The sequence below is a fragment of the Larus michahellis genome, chromosome 7, assembly GCF_964199755.1.
Source record: "Larus michahellis chromosome 7, bLarMic1.1, whole genome shotgun sequence".
In the NCBI taxonomy this organism is placed as follows: Eukaryota; Metazoa; Chordata; class Aves; order Charadriiformes; family Laridae; genus Larus; species Larus michahellis.
Window position 1 is genome coordinate 8,419,025 of NC_133902.1, and position 27,943 is coordinate 8,446,967.

The following is a 27,943-nucleotide window of genomic DNA, read 5'->3' on the forward strand; positions in this document are numbered from 1 at the left end:
GGAGACACATGCTGACATCTGCTCACATGGAAAGCCGAAAGCCAGTACTGAGACACCAAGGAACGCTCAGTTCACGCACAGAGCAGAGCTGGTTTTGCGTCTCTGCTCATCCTCTCCCGTCTTCCCTGCTCCCCGTCTCCGCATGGACAGGAAATCGCATCCCGGAGGACCCAGCGTGAGGCTTCGGGCCACGGCGGGTGCAGTCGCTGTACGAGCAGCGCCCACGCACGCCCCGCCAGCTCGCCATCACGCTCCAGTGACCTGACACAAGCCCAGTGCCATCATCTTCGCCTAACCCGATCTGCGCGCTATTAAATTGTGGATGCTTTCTGCTTTTTCAGCTGTCTGTCTCGCAGAAAGAGCACGGCCAGGGCAAGTACACATCGCTTCAGCCTTAGCCGGAGAAGAGGAGCTAATCCATTTACCGGAATCGTTTGTTGATATTACCAATCTCCCGTTGAAGTGACCAGAGTAAACCTAACATATCTTAATCATTTTTTCCACTGTTGGAAGCGAGGCATGAAAAAAAAGCCAAGAGCGTATTTTGGGAGCGCTGCTGGAAAGATCCCATTGTTCTTTGCCGCATCAATAAAAGCAGTTTTGCTGTTTGATAGTATAAAGTGTTCAAGAATCAGAGGCAACAAAGGAGCAGAATCACCCTGGGAAAGAAAACTTTTAATAGGGACCACACAGAGCTGAACAGCTCTAGAAAACGGATCTGCAGGTAGTGGAAAACAAGACCGTGAGACAGGCACAACGCAGGCACAAAATCCAGAGCCCTTTGCTAATAATCACGCCTATAATTTCAGGAGGCTTTCTAACGTTCCTCAGATATGGTGGATGCTCTTCTTCCTCTGCAGCTGCTTTTGGAGACCGTGCATGGATAGACAAGGCAAAGGAGAGGTGTTCTCTTTGCTGAGCATCCAACCTCAAATAACCACAATTTTGTTATCACTGGGTGCCTTAATGCCGCCTTCTAACCTCCCTGATCGCCCGCTCAGGGTAACTACAGCCAAGCCATTCCCTGCTGCGGACGGTTCCCTTGAAATTTGCTCCCCACCGTCTCCCTGCCTCGACTCGAGCACAAGCCCCCTCCCGAGGTCGGCTGCTCTGCCGAGCCCCGGGATGCCGGGGAATGGCACGTCAGAGGACGGGCCAACCAAACACCTACAGACCGATGGGTTTCTGCCAAAGCTCCCCCGAGAAGAGGGGGCCACGCTGCTTTTTCATCTGCCACCTTCAGAGGTGACCTTCCCCGGCAGCCTCCCTGCCGTTCGGATCCAGCCAAGCCCGGCTGCCGGGTGCGTACGCCCAGCGGTGCTTTATTAAAAGCCGCCTTCTCCTCCTTGCGTTTTTGGTGACATTGTTTTATGGATTTCCCCACGCGCTCAACCTTTGCTCAAACCATTGGGGAAAACGCTGAAATCTTTCTGCTTAAAAACAAAAGCGCCACAACCAGCAGTCACAGGCAAAGGAAAAGGTGAACTAATTAAACACACCGGAGGGTTCCCTGAAGCATTTTCACAGCCTGGGTGCTACCAGCCCAGACCTCAAGCTACCGCCTGCTGCGTTCCCCCCCCACGCTCACACCCACCCCACCAGCCCCCATTTTCACCCACAGCGGGAGCAAAGACGCGCCACCTATTAGCAGCCAAAACCCCGCAGATCCAGGGTGCTCCTCGGGCGCGTGGAAGGCTCTCGACCTGAAGATGTGCCTGAAACCAGAAAGGTGCGGGGGGGAGGCACTGCCGGTACCATCACACCGGCAGAGCAGTTCAAATTAGAATACCCTTTGCTTCCTGGCTTTCAAAACAGACAAAGAAATTGCCTTTGGAGAAGCGGTGTTTATGCGATGACCTTTTCCTATTGTGTCTGCAGGCACTCGAGAACAAAGCTGTGGCAGAATCTCACCGCAACTTCTGGGCGATGGGAAACGCGGCCATTTAACTGCTGCTGTGGAAGTCGAGCAGTCGGTTCGGGGTTTGAGAGTTTTTTCGTTGGGGTTATTTTGCTGGATGCTCAACCAGTGCCGAAACCCACCGCGACAGCTCAGCCTGAATCCCGCCTGAGGCTCACACGCTCTTTCCAGCAACCGACTCAGAGTGTTTGCAGCACTCGGAGCTCTGAAGTGCCACTCTCAGACTTCTTGGCTAGTTCAGGTCACATTTTGTAAAGGGTAAAGCAATCTACAGGGCGCGGGGATCCGTGCGCACTCAAAGGGAACAGTAACTGCTCATGATACAGCTCAAGCACAAGGAAATGCAAGCCAGGTTTCTTGCAGACAGTTCCTCCCTCCAGATTTACGCTTGCCCAAGGATTTACGGTGTCAGAGCCGGGCACTGCCAGGACAAGGGCTTCTGCAGACCAAGTCCTTGCCCCTTCCAACTCATGGGCTGCAGCTGGAAAGCGCGGCTCCTGCTGCTGCCTCGACATTCCACAGCCACTGAGCTCAGAAAGCCCTGTCTCCACACCCTGCTCCATGACCCTACAGTCACATTTCCACCTGGGAGACAACAAGGAAACTTTCTGGGGCACAGCATATACAAAAGCTGCCTGTCTCACTAAGTAAAGGCTGGCCGTTCCCAGAAGACTACCAGAGGCACAGGAGAGCTGGGGAGCCCATCCCCATCCGTGTCTTGGTCCCTGGGGGAGGACGAGAGTTGAACAACCAGAGGATGGAGCTGCCAGTCCCCCACCTTGGTCATCCATTAACCCCCACCACGACCTTGGGCAAATTCCTGGTCGGCAGGACCTTCGCTTCCCAGCCCAGAAAGGGAGGGATGCTCCTTGTAAAGCAATCAGGACGAAGGGACCTACAGTATATACGGAGGGGAAAAAAAAGAAAACCCAACAACCTAAGAAAAGCCTTGCAGCTCTGCGAGGCACAGTACAAAAGCCTTATTGCCAGTCAATGGGAACAGACTATTTATAGCTGAGGATCATTAACTGTATTAAAAAAGTTTGATGTTCTCTAACAATCTATGTCATTTCAAAACGCTGGCCTTCCCCCCCCGACGGCCGGCTGATAACTGGAGCGGCAGCACTGAATAGAGGTAATTATACGCTAGTTCAATAGGCTGAGCCCGCGACCGCACCGAGCCCCGCTCTGAATGCGAGCGTGTCCTTTCCCCAGGGCTCTTATTTAAATATTATGCCAGCTCCCACAGCCTACCACGGGAAGAATGCTGCTATGTATATGCTCATAAAACTGCATAATTATGAATAATGCCTTGGTTTTTAACAAAATAAATCACCACGCACCAAAAAAGTGCTTATTCCAACCTAGTGCTGGAAGAGATTAAAATGCCAAGTGAAGTGAAGCATCCCTCTTCTGAAACACTGACGCTCACCGTCATTTTTTTCTTTCCGTTGGCCACGCCAGCTCCCTGATGTGGAGTAAGGGCAGGGCTGGCAGGACCACCGAAACGCCTGGAGCCCACCACCGTTAGAGGGAGGACCTGGACCAGAGGTGCTGAGCATCACCCAGAGCAGCGGTTCCTGGGCTCCTCTGGTATCGACCCCCAGACCTGGTATCCCTGGTACCAATCTTCCAGCCCTGGTCAGGACATGAGCAACAAGGCACGCTTGATTCTCATCCAGCTCAAAGTTTATCAGCTTGTAAAAAATGTACAAGCGAGAAACTACAGATAACGCGTTGCCGATTGTTATCGCCAAGAATAAAGCTCTTGTGATATGACATATCGAACATACGCCTTTAAAGACTTAATGTTTTGATCCACTACACGATGCCACTGTCATTTCAGCCTGGTAAGACCAACATCCGCCTGACACCATGTTCCTTCCATCAGAGGATGCACACTTTATCCTTCGCCAGACAGCGCAGGACTCGGAAATAACGCAGCCACCACAGAGGTTTCTGCACGGCTACCGCCCCAGCCAGGCGCTCACGGCAAGCCACGACAATCATCTCCTTCAATGGGCTGAGCGACCAAGGGAACCGGTATAAAAAAGAAGCTATCGATTGTTTTTACTATTTCAACATCTGCTGAGCCCAGCTGATGCTATCTCCCTTCTGCCAGACCCCGCCAAATCCCCTGAGTCGCCCCCAGCCCCGTCAATCCGACTGGAAGCAGTTGCCATCCCAACACTGGCTGGCGGCTGCTGGGAAATACAGGCCATGAAGCTGAGTTTTAAACGGGTGAAATGGGTGTCACACACATCACAGGCAGGAGGTAATTGGCAGGAGGAAAGGAGCAGGACGGAAGGGGCAGGAGGGCTGCCTAATGAAAGCACTGGGATTCCCGACAGCCGTGTTCTCCTCTGCTCTGCAGGGAGGGCAGGGTGCGGGGAAGGCGGGACGGTGTTGGAAGCTCGCTGCCTGGCTGCACTCTGTCTGCGGGGAGGATGAAAGGAAGTCTTTGGTCTCTTGGCTGTCAGTCTAGCATCCTTCACCGGCACTAATTTCACTGCACCATTTTGGAAGATGAAAGGCGGAGGGCCGATGGTCCTTTGCTTTCAATGGAAATCACCTCTTCCGCCTGAGCATCACGTTGCTTCTCCTACTTAACACAGGCTGGCACCCGCACACTGTTAAAATCCTTCAAGGAGCACCATGCAGCTGACAAAAGGGTACCAAGTCACACAGCGCAGACAGGCAAACCGAGGCACGGAGCTGCGCGGAGGTTTGAACCCGAGCGAACCAGCAGTGGGGCTGAATGCAGACCCTCGCGAGCTCCCTCCTGGCTGGCTGACGCAGCCATTGCACAGTAACTCATTAACTGGCTGCATTTTGACCAAAAAACGTCAGAACTCATCCACCAGGAACTCACAGCTCATGTACAGGTGGGCCAGAAAAAAATTTGGAAACCACCAGCAATGCTGAGCTCAGAAGCAAACTCCCAGCAAACTGAGCCCAAGAGACGGTATATAATGATGTCCCTGCGCCTGGACCCGGGTGAAAGCTTTAGGCTTTGATTTGTACCATATCTCGGCTGAGAAAAACTGAGATTTCCCCCCACAGCATCAGCGAGAGTCTACAGCCAGGCTAGGCGACGGGCTGATGGCAGTGGGCAGAGCACCAGCGCAGGGACGGGTGAGGTCGCAGCATAAACCAGGAGCTCCACGGCAGAAAACCCACTGGTGTCGGCACCACCCCAGGCCGGGGTCTGACATGCTCTTTGCTGAATGGTTCTGTATTTTCTTGGTTCTGTATTTTCTTAGCGAGAGGCCAGACGCGCCAGTAACACTCCGTGAAGCCATACATTTACTCTGAGAGCAGCAAGTCTAATTACCCTGCCAAGCCTCCCCGCGTTTTGAAGCACCTTCCCTTTAAACTCTCCATAATAAGGGCTCTCCTTCCAGATACTCCACGCAGCTCTTGTTTCCTGAGTTGCCATCGCTACAGAGACCCGTGTGCGCGTCCCTCCGGCCTGGCACAGCTTCCTTAGTGCTCGGCTCCCCGAGGAGGAGGAGGGAGCAGGGTCTGGAGCACGCAGGTCCCAGAGGGGAAGGGGCACGTGGGCTTCTGCTGCCCTGCTCGAGTCGTGAAAGCGTCTTCATCACTGGCCAAGGACTTCACCAAGCCCCACACCGGCTCCCAGGGGTTTTTCTTAACGCATTTTGTGGCAGATCCTCCCGTCTTCGCTCCCCCTGCAGAGGAAGTTTCCGATCCATCATCGCGGCTGGCCTGGGGCTCCTGCCTCGCCACGCTGCTCTCTCCAGATAAACAGGGTGCTTTTTAAAATTATCTTCTGCCCACAAGCGAGACACACACAAAAGCAGCCTTTCTGCTAGTCAATAATGGAAACTTTCAATAGATCAGGAACAGAGATATTTTCAGCATGTTTCAGATCAAGTTCAGAAAGACAGCTGGGAAAAGACAGGGAAACATCCAGATATTTGGAGGTTTTCTGACATTTTGGTTATTTTTCCATCTTCAGTGCAAGGATCAAAGGTTTGATTTGTGTTTTGGTTTTTTTTGGGTTTTTTTGTTTTTTTTTTTAAAATGAATTGCAGTATGAAGTTCTGTATTTTTTTCCTGCCAAAAAGATTTTCCCCCAAAGTCTGACCAGAAGAATGCAGGGAAGGTGCTGTTACCTGTTATCGGGAGGTCAGTACTTCCTTCAGTTCCACACACAGACCAAATACATCTACCCTGGTTGCCTAGGCCCTCTAACGGGACAGAACTCAAAACTCTCAGATAAAAAAAAAGAAAAAAACCAACATAAATGTATGCAAACCCATGAAGTGAATTACACAGTTAGCCAGGATGGGCAAATGCTGCTGCCATCTCCTCGCCGCGATCCAGGTCCCCGATCCGGCTGCGCCGGGAACACAGGGGGTCGGGGAAACCCCTGTCCTCTTGTTCTCTAGCACCAACGCCCTGCGCCCCACTGACATCTCCCGCTCGGTGCTACGAGAGCCTAAGACTTTGCAGGAGATAATTTGATGCTCAAGGCCAACATTAGCAATGCCTGTCTCTCAACTAATCAGCAGGCAATTAGCTGGAAGAATTCAGGATGAAGCTTCAGACGAAGAGTAAACCTTCAGCCGCTAAATTCCATCCTCAAATAATGAGACTTTATTTTAATTTCACAGTGATAATATTGCACAGCATCCCCTCCCCTTATTTACCTCCAGGAAGTAACATTAGCATTAAAAAAAATAATGAAATAAATAAATCCAGCAACCAGCTTTCACCTATTCCTATATATCATTCATCATTTAATTTGAGAATTAAGCTCTGTTAATGCACGCAAACTATCATTTCGAGCATGCAGTCAGTGTTAATATTTGAATAACTCACAACAACAACAAAACAGAGGACTAATACATGCACGGTCATTCTTTCTAACAGGAAGGATTCAGTTTTAATTTCCACAGAATATTAAACCAAATTTTAATTAGATTACACTAGTGCCTCCCTAATAAGCGCTTGCAAGGGGAACTCCATTGTGCAGAAATACACTCCGCAGTAGAGGAAAAAAACTTGCCGGTTAAGTAGCTTAATCATTGAAGAGCTTTGAGGTGGCTCCTTTTTGTTTTTTTGCATTGTAGCCTTCTCACACTTTGCAAAAAGGTTGTCAGAGATGTTTAGTCATAATCAATCATTTCCCTAGAAAATGGAAAGTGAGCTTGACAAACAGGAGTGAGATCAGAAAAGAAAAGAGAAGCAAAAAAACCCTGTCAATATGTGAAAGACATCCTGTTCCTTCCCACTGACCCAAAACGCCAAGGTTGGCTACTTTAAAAAATAAAAAAGGGAACAATCTCCAAAGAACCGCTTGTACGCGGTGGAGACCAGCGCTGCCTCCATCGTGGTGTTCTTTAATAGCTAATGAAACCGTTCCCGCGCTTTTGCTATGAAGGAGAATTTAAAAACAAAACAAGAAAAGCAAAGAAGGTTAAATATATAGATACGGCACGGCCCTTGCGTAAGCCCACATCTGTCGTGAAGGTCAGCGCTCCAGCAGCAGCCCTGCTCAGCGCTGCGCAAGACGGATCAGCTCGGCTGCGCAGAACATCGCTCCGAGACATCTCCTCCTCGGTTTATCCTGATGAACTCAGGGATGTGACTCGCTCATCCCTCTCCCCCTTTCCCAGGGTATCCTGCAGCTTTTGCTGAAGTCAAGGGCAACTCAGCACATCCAAAATCCAGAACCCACCTATAAGCATTTTATTTCTCGCCTTGGCAGAGCCTGCAGTCCTGATTTAACCCCGCTCGGGTTCTGCCCTGCTGAGCTCTCTGAGGTCAGAACCTCTCCTGGTGCAAGGACGAGCCAGCGCGAGGCGCAGCGATGCCTCAAGAGGCTCAGGCCCGGGGACTGGGCAGAGCGGTAACTTCTCCACCTGAGAAAACTACGATCCCATCCAACCTCCTCCCTACATCCTACAGGAGAATCAGGAAAACAGTTTAAAAATAATCTCTATTTTTAAGTGTTCTAATCCTAATTAACAAAATCTCACCAGGACTGGGGGGGTGGGGGGTGGAAGCAATTATACAGAATCCTGTGTTGACAGAGTCCTGTGATTACAGGTGTAGTTATCAAACACACGCAGTGACTAGAAATCTCTCCGCCACATCCCCTTCCAAAGCAAGACCTTGAAGCTATAGAACAACGGGGAGTGAGGGCAAAACACAACTTTTGCCAACTCTGCTCACACAGCTGTTCCTCTGCTATCGCTCCTGCTGACTGGAGCCGCGGGAGGACACCCCGAGCAGCACCAGGTGCCGCTCCTCCAAACCCAGGCTGCGGAGCTGCCCGTTCCCCCGCTCCGGGCCAGGGCAGGCAATGGGGGAACGTACCCCACGCTGCGGAGCTCCAAAGCGCAGGAAGCGAGAGGCTGGTCCTGTGCTGAGCAACGGGATCAAGAATACACAGGCACACACCGAGGAGGATGGAAATCCAGGACGCAGAGCTCCAGGTTTTGAGATCCATGGAGTAAGAGGGTCCTTTCTCCCTCCACAAGCCGGCCACGGGGCACAGCCCGGCACACTCACCCGGGGCCAGAGCGCGGACTCCACTCCTGCCACTGCAGCACATCTCCATCGTGCTGTTGTGCCAGTCTCGGTCCATGTCCCAGTCTCCCAGGGTCTCTGCAGGATGTGGGATTACTAAATCCCTGCGGTTCTTCTGAGAACGAAGGTGTCTTCACACATAAGTGACCTAAGTGTCTTACATTTTCAAATGCAATTAAGAAAAGCTACGAAAACCGCCAGCCGACTTGGCAAACAGACCCAAGTGATGAGGAGAAGGACCCAGCCCTTCGCCTGCTGAAAAACAGGTCCCTTTTTAGTGCCTCAAGTTGAGCACCCTAAAAATCACAGGCGATTTCTGGAAGCCCTTGGCTACTAGCTGCTCTGCGGTGGCTGCCTGCGTCAGAGGGCTGTCCCTGCCACCACGCCAGCCGAGGTGGCACAGAGGAGGCACACCACCACCGGCAGTGGGGACAACAGCTCTGCTGGATGTGACCAAACCCATGAGACAGCCCCAAAACTCCATGTTTACCTCTGGGTAAAAACAAACAACGCTGCAGTCTGACACATGGGTTTTCGGTGGCAGAACCGGCTGCGGTAGCACAGTCCCCGACGCTGGCACGGGGCAGCGTGCGCGGGACCACGGGCGACCTGCGCTGCCATCAGAGGGATCCGGCCAGAACCAGGACCCAACGTCAGCAGGGGCAAAAGTTGGCCATGGGTGACACAGCACAACGGCAGGTCCAGCTCTACGCGTCGGGCATGAGCCGCCCTAAACAAAGTGCATCCTCCCCCTCCATCACACGTGCCGCTGTTCTTGTGACCAGCGGCCTTTTTCATCTATTTTTCTTCCTTTGTTTTTTATTCTTTCCACTTTTTACTCAATCGGGCCCCGTGTTTACAGCTCACTACACCACAAATCCTTATTTCATGTCACCCACTGGCCCAAGCTGTCCCCACTCACTGTTTCTCCTAGACAAGTTAATAAGATGGAAGGCTCCCCGGAGGCCTCGAGCCAGCGAACATTATCACTTGGAAGCAAGGCAGAAATACTGACACATCGGAAATGACTTCAAGCCTATTAATTACCCTTTCTTCTCTGGCAGATCTTTGAGAGAGAGCTTGACAAATTGAAAGGCAGGAGAGATCATCCTTCCCTGCCCCAGAAAGAGCTCCCACCCACATCAACACAAGCAAAACACACTCCCCCCTCGATAAACCCCACCATTCTTTCTTTTGTTATCAATTAATTCATCAAAAATTAGCTGAAACAGAGGCAGCCTGTTAGTGACAGATCTGCCCCTTTCCCTTTGTGTTCCCATTTCCGAGGAGGCAGGATGCCGCCACGCAGCCCACGGGGACCGGGGGAGGCTGCGATGGGGACAGGGCTGGCCGGGGACCCTGCAGGTGCTGGGGACATTGGCACAGCTCTCCCACCCGTCGGGACACGGAAAACCAGCTGCTGCTGCACCGGGAAAGCGCGCCTTACTTTGGAGCTTCCCGTCACTGCACGTCAATAATCTCCATTCATAGGATCAAACCTGATGCCCCAGATGCACCAGTGAATACCCCTCGGCCCATTCTTCCCTCCCTCAAAATGTATTTTAAAATCCTCGCTGGCATAATTGATCCTAATTATTATAAGCATTAGATATTAAATGCATTCCTACATGCAACGTGGCTTCAGCTATGGGCTTTCAGCAAAGCCTATTGTATAAATAAATGACTGGATTTCTTATTCAAGAGCTTCAGATTTGACAGTATTAATTTTGATGCAAAGTAGCCACCCAAGTCTAGATAAAGTCACTACCTTCCACTACAGCTTTATTTCTAAGGTGATTTTCATAACTTCTGGTTAAAAAAAAAAACCCTACAAAACAACTTGAACAAAAATCTTCAAGCCATTACCTAGAAAACTATCATTAAATCATTTGTTCATCTTTATTAGTATCATTGTAATTAAAGAGAATCATATTTCAAAAATATATCTTCAACAGCACTTATCAAAACCCATCCCTGCAGCCTATCAATTAGTATTACAATAACCTCGCTCCCTCGTTGCCTTTGCTATTAGCATTTTGATTGAATGTCTGTTGAAAAGTGACTGGTAACAGAAGATTGTGTTCAGAAAGTAATGTTTCTTTATTCGCTTTCATTGAAGCTTGTCTAGTTGTCTCCAGTTCCTACTCAAAAGAGACAAGACAGTTCCAAAAGCAGTAATTTTGATGCAGGATTTTTTTTTTTTTTTTTTTTCTTCTCCACGAGGTGAGATAGATTGGGTTAGGCTGGACACAAATGCTATTAAATCACTTGACAGCAGATTTGGGGGCTGCTATCGCCTCTGACCTCAACGCACTCGAACACGCACAAACTACCGGAGAGGTGTCAGGGCAAGAACAGCCGATAAACGTGGCCCCGGTGAGCCGGGAAAACACAGACCACAGGCCTCTGCAAGCCACCTTCCGAGAGATTCAATAATGATAACAATAATAATTAATAATGCATGAACTACTCAGGGAAGTTTTGGGCTAGGTTTATTAGTAATAGTATTGAACGTAAAAAGGCAACAATTTATTAGATAACCCTTTGCACACTTTGGGAACATATCACTGCAACCGGGAGAGAGTTAAGTTGGCCAGCCGTAATAAAGCTTCGAACGAAGGATAGATCTGTAACTAACGTCATTACGGAGGGGAAATGGATGCATTCGGCAAGTACCATGAATTATAAAGACAAGAGTTCATTAAATCTACTACATTAAAATAAAAATGACCTGCGTGTCAGACAGTTCTATTTACTGATATTCCCACTGCTGATGCCTTCCCCTGATAAATCACATTCAGCAGGCACAGCCAACACTTATCCAAAAACATTTCAATTACTCGGACATGCTGGAAACTTGTGAGCAACGTTGTGCCACCCTATAAAAGCCTCATGATGGCAAGGTTTTGAGGCTTTGAGGGGAAAACAAGCCGACCCCATCGCCGAGTCCCCCTCCTGCCTCTCCCCTGGGGTGCTCCCTCCGCTTCCAGCGTGGCGGCAGCGACAGTCAATTAGACTAATAAGCAATTTAGCAGGGAGGAAGGAGAGGGAAGCCTTCAGCAGCTGTTGGCGTCGCTGACAGGGATGGTACCGACCCCCCTGCAAAGGCACGGCCTTCACCACGCCACCGGGTCGGGTGGTCCCTGCCGCGGGGCTCACAGGCAGTGGCGGGTCCCACCGTGCTTCCTCCCCTTCCTCATCCTCCTCCATCCCGCCCGCGCTGCCGGGGAAGGCTTCCCAGAGCCACCCTCCTCCTCCTCAGCATCCCCCGGCCCCGCTGGATGCCGGCCAGAAGCCAAGGGTGTCAGGTAGCAATTTCATTTTTAAAATGCTCTTATCAAAGATTTAAGGTGAAAGATAAGAGGAGGGAACTAAATCACCATAAAGGAAACATTGTATAAGGCACAGTATTTTCCAAATCAAAACGGCTATCAGAATGAAAAGGTACGAATATAAAAGCGAACGGAGGCAGCGCTGAGGAGAGGCGGGGAGGGAGCGCGCCAGATTCGGGAGACATCGATCAGATCTCAGGTTTTCTTGGCAAGTCTCGGAGCCTGCGAAGAATGGGAGCAGCAACACTTTCACTGTCATTTTAAAACAGAAATAAAACGCCAGGTACATTTTATACATGAGCATGTACACACACACCTCTATACACAAACACGCGCTTATTTATATGCCTTTTCATATAGATAGATCTATAAATATAGATACATATTTTTCATACCATTACCCACGGCTGTTGGGTGCTTTTATCAAAGTCGTCTGACCTGGAAAGCATCTGTTGTTAATACCACTGTTTTATTATTTATCAAATCCATTTCTTCATAGAATGACTAATTTCATACCCACAGCTGCTCCCATCTTCCCTCGCAGCTGCTCCTTCCCCGCGCAGCCGGGCAGGTCCTCCACCGCCACGTGCTGCTCCTGAGCCCCGCGAGCCCCAGGCCAGCTACCGGACCAGCACCCCGGGCTCCTGCCCCACCAGGGACAAAGCCCAGTGACCAGGAGAAAACCCGCGGGGGCCCCGCCGGGAGGGGAAAATGCGCTGCTGGTCTGCGAGGAAACAAATCCCACACTTTTGTCATCTGATTTTTTAATTTTTTTTTGTATGTTTGTTTTCCTGCAATTGCAGGGAAATTCCAGAAATTGGAGGAAAACAAATGTTTTTACTCCTTTTTGCCCGCGGCAGGGCAGCAAGCCCCATGTGCCAGGGCTGGGCTGGCGTGGAGAGCAGAGACCGAAACGGAGGAAACCGGCTTGCAGAAACTGAGAAATCAGGAAAAGCCAAACCCGCCTCCAAGACCTTTGAGTGATTTTAGCTCATACGAACCTCCTGTGAGCTGACGGGGGAATATTTGTTGCTACAATGACGCTTAAAGGATATTCTCTTGCCAGGCGTCTCCCTGCGGACCCTGCCCTAATTCCGAGTGTGCTGGGGAACACACGTGTTCACGTGTGACACTCGTGCGGGGGATGCGGAGGGCGGCTTCCATGAGCCCTGCTGCGACTGGGGCCCACCCCACAACTCTCAAATAACCCACACCGGGGCCGGGACCGTCCCTCCAAGAGAAAATACGGAGAGATGACGCTGCGGTGAAAGACCCAGCCCAGCGCTCAGCATCAACAGGAGCTGCAGGCAAGTCGGTTCACGGCCCCGGTGCCCTGGTCCCTTCCTGGCGTCCCTGGGTCACCGCAAGGCTTAATTCCCTATGTGCCTGCAAAGAGCTCCGAAATCACTCAAGGGAGCACTGCGGCGGCTTAGTAGTATTCTATCTCTTCGCTCCTGGTCTTCTTCCAAAGCGGAGAAGTGAGGAGGCTGTTAGCATCGATAGGTGTTTTAACATGGAGAACAATCTGCGAATTATTACATGAGTTAAAGGCAGTCTTTCTGGTCCACAAAACACTCAATAAATTAAAAAGAAAAAAATCCCACAGCCCAAATCTGCCGACCTGCGCTTTTCTGAAAGAAGCTGTTTTTCAACTTACTTATTCTATTGGATCCAGCGAAAAAAAGTGCCAGATGTTCTTACTTCAGCTTATATATACAAAAAACATACAGAATAAGCAAAATCACTCCTTGCCAGCACATATTAATCAACCTAATTAAAGAAATCTTCAGTCAAAACTTAATGTGTTGGGAAAACCACTCTCGAGCACAGGTAAGAGGGCACCGATGTGAAACGGCGCGGACCCCCAAGCTCTGTGTGACGGAGCCCGCCCGGCGTCACCCCGCATGCCCTGGCAGAGGTCAGGGCCTCACGGGAAGGGAGGAAAGAAGGGGAAGATGAAATGGTGGAAGAATCACTCTTTTTAGAGGTGCTTTGCTCTCCCCTTGCTGCTAACCCCGGTGGGGAGGTGAAGACAGAGATACAGAAACCAACCCCAGCCCTTTTCAGCCAAGAAGTGGGAAGGAGCCAGTACTGCCCCGGGTAGAGCCGGGCTCCGGCACAGCCCCGCCATCGGCGCTGCTCCTCGCAAAGCCCTCGCCTCCCACGCTCAGCACCGCTCAGGGCACTCTCTCTCGCTTGCAGCTATTTGCCACGGGCTCATCAAAGCCAAGAGATACACGACGATTTACAGCAGCAAACCGTTTGCCCTGGCAGCTCCTACTTGTTCAATTCCAGAGCAGGAGCTTGGCTCTCACTGCTTCCGACTTTCTCTGTCTCTTTGGTGGAAAAGCCCCTGGAACGCAGGACACAGGGATGCTGCAGGGCTCTGCACGGGGAACCGCAGGACCCAAACCCCCCCTGTGTCTCAGGTGACAGAATCATAGAATCGCCTGGGTTGGAAGGGACCTTTAAGATCACCGAATCCAGCCATCAGCCCAACTCTGAGAGACCCACCACTAACCCATGTCCCTCAGCATCGTGTCTGCCCGTATTTTAAACGCCTGCAGGGATGGCGAGGACAGCAAAGAGAGATGGCGCGGCAGAGCCCGCTCCAACAGCGGGCTCAGGGGTAAAACCTTCCCTTGTGCTACCAGCATCATTTGTGTAACCCACATTTCTGCTGAATCTCAAGATTTTGGGGATGGGGGATGTGTTATCTGTTTGTTTAAACAGGTCACCAGGAGGCTTTACCTACAGCAACGACCTTGTAGAATGAATTAAAGGCTTCAGCAGCATCCGTGTCCCAGGCGCGAGCGAGGCGGCAGCTGCTGGAGGTGCTTTACCCCAGGGACTGCGTCGGGGGACAAACCGGCCCCTTCTCGGGGACACCAAGTGACGGTGACTCCCCATCTCTCAGCCTCCCCAGGCTGCTGGGAACGTCCTCCTCACCTTCGGTAAAAGTGCTCTAAAAGCTTTATTATCAAAACCAGCAGATACAAAGCACAGATAGGAAAAAAAAAAAAGCGCACACCCCCTTCCCCCCCCCAATGCATATTTGAGAGGACTCACCCAGTCTGCTCTCGGCCGTCCACTGGGAAAAGAAACCAACGCACCAGGGAGGGAAAGCTGAGCAGTGTCTCAATATTTTCCTATCACATTTTTGGGCACGCTGTGAGTAGCTGCCTATTTTTCTCAAGGTCACCACGCTGATTTTAATTCTGCTCGTTGTATTAAGACTGCCCCTCTATGTAAATGTTGCATTTTGTTCTCCTCCCGTTTCTGGCCTTTCCTCAATTAACATTTTCAAATAGTCCCACAAGACTTAAAGCGCTACCTGCTAATCACGTCGCTCCTGCATTCTGGGAAGCAAAAGGGGTTTTGGTTTCATCAGCTGAGTAGGTTCATAAGCAAGAACTTATTCACGGCATTTAGGGTTTCTTTCCATTCACAGATCATCAGGATTTTTGCTAATTTATCTGTCACTCAAACCGGTGGCTCAGCAGTGACAATAAAGATGGCAAACTGAAGTCGTATTAAAATGACCTCACTGTCTTCTCCACGCAGCTTCAAAGGGGAAGATCACCTTGTCTAACGCAAGCACTCATCCTGCCAGAGCTCACGTGTACCCACTTTCCACAAGTGTAACAAAACTATTATCATAATTTCAAAAAAGTTCTTAAATATTTGCACAACTCTTGCTTCATGTTTCCTGAAGAACCTTTCAGAGATGAGAAGGCTCTACTGCTTTACTTTGCACTCTCCAATACGACTGTAGTCTAATTGCAGTAAGTTATTGATACTGTTCAGCATGAAGCAAATGGGAAGATTTTTCTTTTAAAGGCAGCGACTCTTAACCACGGTTCTGCAGGAAGGAAATGCCCGGTTTCCTGCCCGTGCTCCTGCCTACGTCCAGCCTGGACACCACGCAGGTACCTTCTGCGAGACCAACGCTGCCATCTCCCATCTTTCTGCATCTCCGCTCTCCCCTCCGAGGCACCCGGGTATCAGCCTCTGGTGACCTGCAAAGCCTCCATTTATTGCACCCCAGCAATTTCAGAAAGCCTAACTGATAATTTGAAAAGGTATTTAACGTCTTCTGCATGCAGATGCCACGGAAAATGCTGAATTTCCTCCTGCACGCCTCTTCCTTCCTGCAGGTTTTACGCTCCGGCTGCAATCCTCCCTTCCCGCAGCCGTTTCCATCACGGAATGAGAGCAGGACGTTGCCTCCTGCACCGGTTAGTGCCCCACAGCCCCACACCCCCTTTGCAGAGCGGTCAGTGGCCCAGCGCTGGCCACCGGGGACACTGCCCCCCCCTTGCCCCCTGTGCAGAGGGAGAGACCTGGGACCGAGCCCCTCGGTCAGCATCTCCTCTGGTCACCACCTGGATTGGGGCCGGTCGAAAGGAGGTGGAGAAATTAAGATGGTCAAGAAGGTCTGGCTGCGTAGGGCTCTCCCTCCGGGCAGAGGGAATTAAGTACACACGTTAGCTATGAAGACAAGATACAAATGAGTTTTACGAACCTACTGTCCTTTACAACACACTCTTAAGTTGGTATTTACCTTAAAAGTCTGATTGTGTAACTGGAGACTTCCAAACTAATTGCTGGGCTGCGTTTGCAACCTTTACCAGAGGTTGGTGGGATTTTTTTTTTTTCTTACTATTATTGCATTTGTTTGTTAAACAAGAAAATAAAAATGTCAAGCCATCTCCCGAGTGTTGCTGGCGAGCCGAGCCTCTCCCCTTCTTTAGAGCAAGCGTTTGCACACATCTATTCCTTCGGTGCGTCCCGGCCAGAGCAGCTGCTCACTCTTTCTCCTCCTCTGGATGTAATTTTCATTACTGGTATAAAATTAAGCAATAAGGTATGACAGACAGTACATAGCTGGGCAATTATTCCAAGCCTCAGGTGGCGTTATCCAGCATGAGGCTGGGGGCAGAATGACTGTAACCACCCGAGACGTTCAATAATCGCCTTGAAAAGCGTGGCCAGGAGCCTTATTTGCTATTCTGAAACAGAGTCTACCGGGATGCGGGCTCACACTGGCTTGAATGCATTTATTTTTACACTTCACGTAAGGTGCCCTGATGCAGCAGCAATAGGCGCTGGCCAGGAAATTAAAAGACAAGGGAGACGGATCCAAGAACTGGCAGCTTTTCCTTTTCGCTTTGTGTTTATTCACACCGAAGTAGGGAGCAGGACCGAGCCTGTCGAGCCCGGGGCCACCGGCATGTCGCCGTGCAAAAGCCACCACCCCGGCAGCGGCTGCCACCCTGTCCCGGAGGGATAACGCTCACCGTCCCCACTGCCCAACACAGAGGCCAAGAGGGAGAAATTGATGCCAAATGGAAAACTGGTGAGACGTGGCCACCTGGGAGCCACGAGCCCCTTCCCCACGCCGCATCTCAGCAGCCGCAGCCGTCCCAGCTCCTACCTCGGCTCCAGCCACGACGGAGGTGAACTCGCGACGTGGAGCAAAGATGTGAATATTGCTCGTCAGCCTTGCAGCCGTTACTGTGTTTTATGACATGAATATTTATAAGTGAGGATGTAATATTAAAAACACACACACATAAAATATTAATATGGCACATGTCATAGCTGCAATCTAAATAGATAGGTATGACTGACAGTATTATCGCTCAGCCATCACCGCTTTCACTGATAGGGCTGTAAATGGTAAATAATATTAACTAATGAATCTTCCCAGCTCTCGTGAAGTTTTGAAGCAAATATTTGCTTAAAAAGCACTCTAAAAAAAAACCCTGCTTGCAGCTACTCCTCCCTCGGATGCTCTGTGCCTTTGGCAGAAGATGAACACTCTGCATCTCTGTGCACCAGGGGTTAAAGTCTCTCTCCCGAAGTCCTGCAAAGCCCAGGTCCTCGGGATGAATCTCACTGGCGAGGGAGCGGCGAGGCCGAGCGAGCGCTTCCCTCAAAACAACGGCACTCTCTGGAGTCCCATTTATGAAGTGATAAAACTGACAAGGGAATAAAAGCCCGTCTCATCTAGGAAAGCAATAACAATAATACTGGCTCCATTTATATCTTATGTCACACTTTTCATCCAAAGCCCTTAAAGCACTTTATGCTCTAAAAAAAATACCGCCACCGTGTTTGTGGATGCTTTTCCAGGATCCTATGGATGAAACCTGCCCAAACAGCAGCTCTCCCCTCAGCCCCATCCTTCTAAAAGCAAGACCATGCGAGCAGGCGAAAGGATCCCACCGAGCTGCCCTCAAAACGCTCAGCATCACCAGACTGCTGCCAAGAAAAGCTACGCTGAAAATGACCAAATTAGGCAATTATTCCTATATATTTTAAATACTCTTTACTCAAAACTGCCTGGGGATGTGTTTTTAAATGCACATGACCTCGGCTTACTTGAGGGAGATGGCAATAAACAAGTAATTGCAGCGACTCTTAATTATATTTATATCTCATCTATAAAAATGTCAATTATAACTTCAGAGGACAACTACAAAACTGAGGTTTTGGCAGCCGGACAGAACACAAAAGGCTATTTTTCTCCTAAGAACAGCGTCATCCTTTGCCAAGGCACAGACGATATCTCACTAACAACATCACTCCTGTCTCTTCCAATAAATACAACCATTATGCCAACTGCTTCCACCTGGACAATTACTTTTATGCACTGAAATCCGCTGGCTGGGGATGGCGCAAACACAAAGCAGGACCCCCGCGTCCCTTCCCCAGAGCAGAGAACATGGGAAGGACCCGCAGACCCCACTCCGGCGTGTGGTCTTGGTGGCACGAGGTGCACAAATCTTTCCGTCTGAATTCTGCGGGTTTAGATCAAACCCAAAGCTCTCCACCCATGGGCACAGGGGTCTCCCCAGGGCTGTGGAGCTCCTCGTCTCCAGGAGAAGGCTGCTGCGGTGCCAGCCCATGGAGTGGGGGGGTCTCAGTGTGCCCTGCTCCAGGACAGAGCCTGGTCGGAGTTCCCCGGGGAGCTGCTTCACGTGCCGAGCCAAAGCGATGCTCTCCGGGGATCCAGCCCCTCATCCAGGCACAAGGGGCCACCCAGCCCAGGACACCCCAGCCCAGGACACCCAGCCCTGCCCGCAGCACCCTCGCCCTCGCCACGGGCAGGGGAAACGACCGGGAGGTTCACAACAACCGCAAAAACCCAACTCATTTTAAAGCTCTGTCACGCTCAATGCCTGTCTCTTGGAGATGTTTTAACCCCTAACACCTAGGACATATTGTTTGCATCAAACAGACAGCCTGCTTTTCTTTAATTTTGTTTAGTTTTAAGATTAAAGAAGTCCAAATCACATGCTGTCACTTCCCTCCTCTGTCCCCTGCCATTCCTAACCGTGTGAGAGAGTTAATTGATATGAAAATAACTCTAAGGGCTGTATGGCTTTGAAAAACATATAGCATTACATTCAATACCGGCAATTACAGCTTGGGGGATTCAATCACTCAAAGTCTCTATTTGTCTTCTTGCAAGTTGAAGCCGTGGGCCTGGCGTGCTGCACGGCGGGGACAGCTTCTGGAGCTGCGGGCAAGCACAAAACCAGTACACGCTGGTGGAGAGCAGCTGAAGCTGTGATCGAGAGCATCCCATCAGGATAACTAACCAACACACACCCTTCTCTGGACTCATCTCTACCCACACGCTTAACAGTTGCAGAAAGAAAGGGGAATTGCCAAACAAATTTACCAGGAGACGCTCCTTTCCACACGAGGCACGCAGCCTGGGCAGGGCTGAGCTGCTCCTGCACCCCTCGGCTCGGCCACCTTTCATCTAACCCTTCCTCCCTCCTCCTCCTCCTCAGCAGCCTGCGGCACACGGTGTTTTTTCTCCGCTTTGCTGGATTGAACAAACAAAACCTCCCGCTGCCGGGGCCTGGGGATCGCCCAGCTCGGGCAAAGCACAAGGGCAAGGCAGCGGCCCCGGCCAGCCCCGGCTGCTCGCCTCGCTCGGCAGAATCGGGATGCTTGCTGGAGCTCCCGGCCATAATGAAGTTAGAAGGACATCATCATCTTGCCAGGCTCCCTCCAACCCCGAAGATCAATAACTAATGCTGAACTCCAGATTTTATCTGCACTTTGCAAGGGTAACAAAATAACACCACCCTCTTTTTTTTTCCTTTCCAATTACTAAATCCTTTCAAGATTGACCCAGTAATTTTCAGCTCTATGAAATTTTAGGCAGTGAAGAAAGCGATGAAAGTGATCTTCCCGAGTCTTTGGAGAACTTTTTGTGTGGTTTTACTCCCTGGTACAGAAATAGAGGGTTACCGGCACTTTCTTTCAAAAAAAATAATAACATGGCATCTTAACAAAGCAGACCCAGAGATATTCGCCATCTAAGTGCCAGTTCATTGCGTGCCCACTATCACAACTAAGTGGCCAAGACACAAGGAGAACCCTCGCAAGAAGACACGGCATCCCAGTGAAGCTAGGGATTATTTTACCTACAACACTCCAAAAATTAACCACTCCTTCAATTAAACACTCATAGATTTTGTAGCCTGCCAGACAGATAGGCATGAAATGCAATAGCTCTGAGTCTTATTTTCCCGAGAGAACATCCAGGAATAGCTGGACATTAAAAAAGAAAAAGACACCAGCAGAGGCAACAAAGCGGTTAGCTCGATGACATTTTTAGTGTTATAAAAGTTATGTGCTCTATTGGCAAGGCATTAAGTTTTATTTTGGGTGGGGTTTTCAAGCCTTCCCAAGGTATTAATAAAACTGTTCAACGATGAGCAGTTTCGAAAATCCCTCTTACTACGTCCGGTTAAATCTCCGCGTTTCCAGTAACCGGCGGGAGCTGGTGCTGGGTGCGGGCGAGTTCCACGCTACCGCAAAACGCACACAGGAGTAACGCACACGTGCCAGAATTATGTCAACAAATACTCTCAATTTGCTTGCAAGGAAATTCATCTCGCCTTCTAGCAGTAGGGAGTGAATTTTAATACTTTCCCTTTCCCTTGCCTACGTTGATTATTCTAGGCATAGACTAACTACAGAAAACCACAACGGATATTTTATCTGCCATTTCTCTTTCCCTTGGCTAATTTGAAGATACAGATTGCAACCCGCAAGTGGTTTTAAGAATTGCCATTAACACTGTTGCTGCACGCTACTGCATTTTAAACATGTTTCCAACACAATCAGAATGTCACAATTTGTAAAATCTGAGGCGATTTTATATACGATCGATGCGGCAGAACCCACTTCATCGCAACGGCCCACTGGCCGGTTTATTAGCCTGATTAGGGGAAGCTACCTGCACAGAGAAGGAAAAATTGTCCAAAAAGATCGGATAAATTCAAGTGTGAAGATGAAGCTGACTCTACCCTGCCTTTTACACTTGTTTTTTCCTTCCACCTGGACTGGGCAGAGTAAAGACCCGGAGCTGAGACTTCCATGCCCCTCTGGCAGCACAGCCCCTTGGCACTGGCTGGGCTTCACCCAAGGAATTTTGGCTAATCCCAGCAAATTAGCAGCATTGTCCTTCACCCAGCAAAAGGGTAAAGCCTGTTCCCTGGGAAACAGCCGCACAAACAGAGCTGACCCTCCCGGGAGCCAGAGAACTCCCGTATTTGCCAGAGCAGGGAGGGGGGCTCCAGCCCACCCTGCCCCCGGACAGCACAGGCAAGCGGGACAGACTCGGGTCCAGAGCCTGACACCAGCGGAGCATGCGGGAGGTGCGGGTAACACCACCTCCAACGGCATTTAGCCTTAGTTCCTCCCCCCTTAGATCTCATCTAGGAGCTTACACAGGGATGCCAACGCAAAGAGAAATGTTATGGCTTGCCTGTAAAAAAAATCAGGCTATAAAAAAAATTAACCAAGGAAATAAATTCACAGAATTCCTGGGGGAAAAAAAGGAAGACCTGTTGCCTCTTGTCTTCAACACACATTGTGGGGAAGGAGCCCTTTGTGGAAAAAACAAAAGGTCTCATGGCAGCTAAGGTGCCCCCCACATCTGCAGCCCTCAACTTCAGTGGTTACAGACCTTTTCTCCAGGTAAGATGGGGCAAAGATGCTTTAGAGAGAGGAATCCGTCCCCTAGGGCTTATCGGTCAGGTTCACACCTGAGAGCGGGGCTCCCCAGCGCGCGGTTCCAGCGCAGAGGAGCCGAAGCAGAGCTGTGAGAGCAGAGCGCAAACACCGCTGCTGCCCTCGCGCCTTGCGAAGCGCCTACAGCAGCACGGTGCCGCCGGCAGAGGACCGAGGGGGATCCCCCTGAGGTGTGCGAGGAAGAGAGGAGCATCTTGCTCGCAGGAAGCAAAGGAAGGACTCACACCACATTGCTCTGCTTTTAACGTCCCTGCAGAGTCTCCTGCCCAGCCTGGCAGCGGAGCCCAGTCAAGGCAGGCAGAAGCCGTTGAAGAGACCACTGCTGCAGGCACAGCCACGAGCCTCGGTGGGAACGAACCTCCAGGATTTGGGACATTTCAGCAAATTAAGACTCTTGCCCTGTCTCTGGAGCAGTGCCCTTACCCAGGGACGAGGCAACCGCTGGGGTGACCCAGCCCTGCCGTCGGGACGCAGATGTGCTGCAGGACAGGCTGATGTCCACTAGAACAAGGTGTCCCCCTGGTGCCCCCTGAGCCTCAAGTCTCCTGCGCCCTCGGAGAGGGATGGCAGAGCCCTGCTCCAAGGGGTGACAGAGGCAGAGACACGAAACCGCACGTCAGGGACTTGCAAATCAGGCTGAAAAGCCTCAAAAGGACGGGGCATGGAGAGGAACACAGGATGCACCCACAGCCCATCCGATGCACTGGCCAGGTTAAGAAACAGTTTAAGAGAAGGAAACATGGAATACAAACAGAGGCAGGCAGCAGACTCGCCAAAACACATTCACAGGGGCCAAATCTGCTGAGTCTGTGCCTTGCCGGGATCGGAGCCCCCCAGTACTCCTGGAGCCCAGCAAACCATGTCAGACAGGGGATGCGCCCAGCACAAAAGCACCACATAACACGGCCCTTAAACGCAAGAAACAACGTGCCAAGGTCCTGAATGGAGAAGGGTATTTATGGCCCATTTAAGGGTGGTTGCAAAGAGAAAGGTGGAAAATTCCCTGGATATAAAAGCAAGTTGTCAGGGCCTGAATTTTCCAAACTATGTAAGAGTTTTGAACACTTGGCTCCTGTTACAAAACTGATGGGCACTGGCTGTTCACTTGCCTTCCCTGGCTCTGAAGAACTTAACTTTCCAGGCAAGCCTTTTGCTCACTGCCGCTGAATTTTCCAGGGTACGACGATCCCTGACTTCAGAGAGGGATCGGTGCCTGGGAGAGAACTGCTGGAGGGAGGGAATGTTATCCTGGAGGTTTGCCTGACTCACCCAGCCATCTGCACGCACTAAGTTCCTTGTTAAGGCAAATATCAGAGCGGTGAATAATTCCGACAGCGCAGGGAGCTCAGGTCTCCTGCCCCGGAGATGAAGAGGAGGGCAGGCAGCAGTGGCCAAGCACTCCAGCAGCTCCCCTCTCCCCTTCCCAGGCTCCCATCGCTCCCAAGCCCTGGGCTGTGCTGGGCTCCTGCGCGGCCTCTGAACACAGCCGTGTTAAAGCAGGGAGACTGGCAGCATAAAATCAGTCTTGTTCTGAGAGAAGGGAAGAGCAGCCTGACCCCAGAGCAGTGTCTGGGGCCACCATGAGAGCCCAGGTACACTGAACTCCCCCCAGCCGAACGGAGCCCCTGGGCTGCTCTCTGCCCGGAGCTCGGCGTCTCCGCTGCAGCGATAACGTGAACCACTCGCCCAGAGACAGCGGAGCATCATTTATTTCCACTGAAGGGAATGGCCATAACACTAAAAATAATCCTCAGCTCATTTTCACAGAACTGTACAAGCAGTGATGAAACCCTGTCTCTCTCGTGAAATATGTGAAGGGAAATTCCTCTTCTGGAGATCCTGCTTATTCTGAGCTACGTCACTGGAAGACAAGCAGTCCCCAGCTCCAGAACTCCAGCATGCTTGAAACCTCAGCGGAGGGGTTTGGCACCTTGATTTCCTTATGCCCAGCTTCATCTGATGCTAGCCACCCTGGTACCCACCCTCTGCTTCCCCGCAGCTTCACCACACCAGCTCCCGGGCTTTACTCTCCCCAGGGACACCACAGAGCCTGACAATGCTCCTCCCAAAGGGAAGTCATTAGGCTGACCAGAGAAGCCACCTCTAATAAGAAAATCCACGTGACATGTGGCATTACATGTCGAACGGCCTTCCCTCTGCAACACCTGCCGGACCGAGGGAGCCATCTCAAACACAAACGGCTCTGCTGATTTAGCACCACTGGATTTAGCCACTGGCTCGTCGTGTTGACACCGATTTTTGGCTGTGGTCACCATGCAGAAGCTGTCACAAAATGTGACGTCTGAGCTCCCATTCTCTCTTACCTCTATGCCTGTTGGTCGTCTTGTCAAACATAAGCATGGCGTCCTCTACCTGCAAGAGAGAAGAGGGGAGATGCACGCTTTAACACATCGCCTGCACGGTTTGCAAAGACACAACAGACAAACCGGGACGGGGAGACCAAGGCAGGAGCAGCCTCAGCCCGGGCACAACCGATGCATCACATCTCCTTCCTTTTGCTCCGAGTCAGCTCTTCCCTTAGGAATCTGCTGCTTTTAAGCCACGTCCTAGCTGGCATTTGATCCTAAAGCGGAAAAGTGAACATTAAAAGTTTCGTTGCCCTAAAAAGCCAAATATCTAAGGAGCTCCTCCACCTCTCGTCAGCCCCTGGCTGTGCCTCATCTCAGCCTCTTTCCCTTTTGGAGGAGATAAGGAGGAATCATGGATGCAAATGAAGCCCATGACCTCTCCAAATTAGAGTCACTGTCTTGGCTGAGAATTAGGAGGTTTCAAGAAGTATGAGCAGGGTAAAATCTGGTCAGCCAAGAAAGGTATTCAGAGGTTTTCAAAGGCCTTTTGAAAAGCTAGAGGAAAGAGGGGAAAGGGAGGAGGGAGAAAGTTTAATTCGCATCAGGCTTGGCATTTCCACTTCAGAAGAGAGATGACTGATGAAACGTATTGAAGTGCAACCAAATTGCTTTCAACTTTCATTACTATTTGCATGATTTATTCCACCTCCATTTAATCTGTGCAGCCACACCTAAAATTTTACACTTATTTTAGAAGGATGTTGTGCTGGGGTTTATTTTCCAGCATTATCACATTTTAAACTGTTGCTCGGAGGTTGCAGGAGCCGGGGCAGGTCGGTGCTGTGGGAAACGTCTTGGGCAATCTTTCTGAAAAGAAATGACAGACTCGCTATTCCCCGTTGCAAACTAGGGGCTGATGGAAACCCGTATCACCGCTAAATTGCAGAAGACATTGCAGGAAGGGAGAAGATCTTGAAATAAAAGGTTTTGTTCTTTAAAGGACTCCACTGCTTGTCTGCGGGGTGGGGTTGCTGTTTTTTTGTTTGTTTGGGGGGTTTTTAGTTGTTCTTTTTTCCCCAAGTAATTTTTATGATATTTCCATGTTCTTGCATTCTGGCTTTCTATAAATCATTTATTTTAGGTAAGTGATTTACAATGCAGCTACACGCTCTCTTCACCTTACACAGTGCTACCTTTCACCCCAACTGCCCGTGCTCACTTTGTGCTCATCTCTCCCTTTCTGCCAACACGTCTGCATGGCAGATCAAGCCAGGGAACTGCTCCGGGTTAAAATGAGCTGCACTTTCTTTTCCAGGTTTTAAGCCCTATCAGTTTCCCAGCACACCAACGCCTGCGCTGCCCCAAGGGCCGGGCTGCTGCAGAGGGCAGAGCAGCAGCGCTCTATGAGAAGGTGGGACCACTTTGTGTGCCTGTGACAGCTTCTGCTGCCTTAGCGTGACCCCGGAATTACAGCAGGATTTGAAAGCTGGCACCTAGATAAAATTCACAGTTCAGGGAGTATAGTTTGACTGCGGTCCTCTCGTGCAGGGGACACACATCCAGCCTACTTCTGTGCAGAATTACAACCTCAGTCTTGGCTGGGCAGAGACACGTTTTGGGAAGGTGGTAAAAACACAGCATGAACCTCTCTCAACCACGGGACTGAAATACACTCTAGGAGATAGTAAAAAACCACACTGCAGCAAAACCTTACACGATGTCTAAACACATCCAAAAACCTGTCTCTGGTTAACTTGCTCTTAACTTTTTCAGTCAAAGTGGTTTGCAAAATGTGCTAGCAATGGCCTGAGATGGTGGAGAACAGCATGCCTCCTTGATACCCATCTTGAATGAGACTTAAAGGTGCTGATGCACTGAAAAATCCAAACCCCATTAAGCACAGAGCCATTTGTCCTGCTGTCTTTCTTCACTCCAAGGAAGAAAACACGCAAATATGAGCCATACCAGGAGGCAGATAAGGACAGAGCTGCCCTTCACCCTACCACCACCGCTTATCTCTGCTCCAGGGTTACGTTTGCACAGCAAGCTTTATTTTTCATTCTCACAGGTCTTGGCCTCACTGGAAACAAAAATTACATGTCGCACCTAATGCTGTTTGCTAGAGCATCGCGGCTTCCCCTGCCTCGGTCCACACGACCGTGCTGACCACCCTGTTGTCCCCACACCAACCGCTGTCATGGAATTTTTAACAGGCAACTCTTCCAGCATAAACTTTTTGCCTCAAAGCCCATACCAGAGCCCAGAGCGGTCTCGGGCACACGGCAGCACAGATCCCACCAACCCAGGGAGCTCCTCTGTCTCCCGACCCGGGGGCTGCCGCCGGGCCCAGGCTCTCCTGGCCGGATCCACGCTTTTCAAAATAACACCTCCTCCTGCAAGGACATGGATCACCAGGGACTTTCAAAAGGCTGTCTGTACTGCCGTCAGGGGAGAAGAGACACGAGATGATGCACAACACGACCCGAACCCTGCTTCAGCATGGCTGCGTCTCAGCCCGAAGGCTCCCAGCAGGCTGGAGCCTGAGCTGTGGGGTGCAAAACCCTCTCTCGGGGCTCAGCTCTGGCTGGCAGCACCACCACCATGGGTCGGAACGTCTTGTGCAACCTCATCCTGCTCCTCCAAGTGCTGCCATGACAGAGAAGGGACAGGTCCTGGCACGGGACCAGGCACTGGAGGGGTTGAGGGGGCTCTGGGTCCAGTTCTGGTCATGCTGGGGATCTGCAGTTTTGGTCACCCCTCCCACCAGTACAATGTGACACGTCATCTCAGCCACGAGGTACCGCTCCTCTGAGCAAACAACGGTCTGTACCATGTGTACTAAGGCCCCGCTTCGCTGGAATGATGATCTTGGCAGAGATCTTTTTTATGCAAATAAATCCTTATTAGCAGTAACAAACGCAGCCTGCGTGTGCTAATCCAGGCGATTTCCAGCGCGCCAGCAGGGACCCCGAGGACTGCGGGTGCCTGGGAGGTGGGTGCTGCATCCCTCCCAGCAGCGGCACTGACTTCTGGGCTGAGAACTGATGGCGGGGTCGGCCCCGCCGCTTCAGAGCTGGAAACCCGGACGGGGGGAAGTGGCTCCGCAGCCCTGCTTCAGATGTGGACCAAGCACGCCTTTAAGAAAAAATAATCAGTGGGGTGTTCTTTAAGCCAGCTGGTGCCCTTTCAACAATGTCTAATTGGTTATCTTTTCTGTTTCCTAAGGTCAGACCATTTTATCTCCGTCTCTGCCCTTTCTGAGTTTACCCCACCCCGTGTTATTTTTTAGGGCAGCCATTGTAACAGAAGAATAGCCTCTTTCCTCCATAGTCCGGTGACACAATGAGACTTCTTGAAACCTCCTGAATAGATAAAGTGCAATGGCAAAAGGAAAATTCTATTAACGCTTTGCAAAATAAAACATCTAAGAGCGGGTTAGACAAGCAAGAGAAGAAAATCAATATGGAGAGGGCAGCGCGCTTAGAAAAACTTTTCACCAGTTGCAAAAAGGTGGCGAGGGTATGGGAGGGAGGGGGAGAAAGAAACTTATTAATTCAGAAAACCCATCAATGGTATGGAAATCTGGCAGAACAGCAAGAACTGAAACTAGAAGAATTTGAATATACAAAGGGCTGAATAGAATGAGAAAACCACACTGCCTCACACACACAGCCCGTTTCTCACGGTTCTCTGTGAATCAAACACAAGCGGCTTGTTCAAGTTTTCATCAAGGAGAAATAAGGGACACAGTCAAGGTA

The 27,943-nt window shown here is 50.6% G+C and overlaps 1 protein-coding gene across 17 annotated transcripts in view; it reads right to left on the reverse strand.

Annotated features, from left to right (window-relative positions):
- Nucleotides 1-27,943, reverse strand: part of MSI2 (musashi RNA binding protein 2) — a 251,924-nt gene that overhangs the window by 73,816 nt on the left and 150,165 nt on the right. For all 17 annotated transcript variants that reach the window (XR_012588490.1, XM_074595968.1, XM_074595967.1 and 14 more), the window contains exon 7: nt 24,201-24,249. Coding sequence is in view for 16 of the 17 variants with exons in the window: in XM_074595968.1 (XP_074452069.1) it covers nt 24,201-24,249 (49 nt within the window). In the remaining variant the exon portion in view is untranslated. The remainder of the gene's footprint in view (nt 1-24,200; nt 24,250-27,943) is intronic.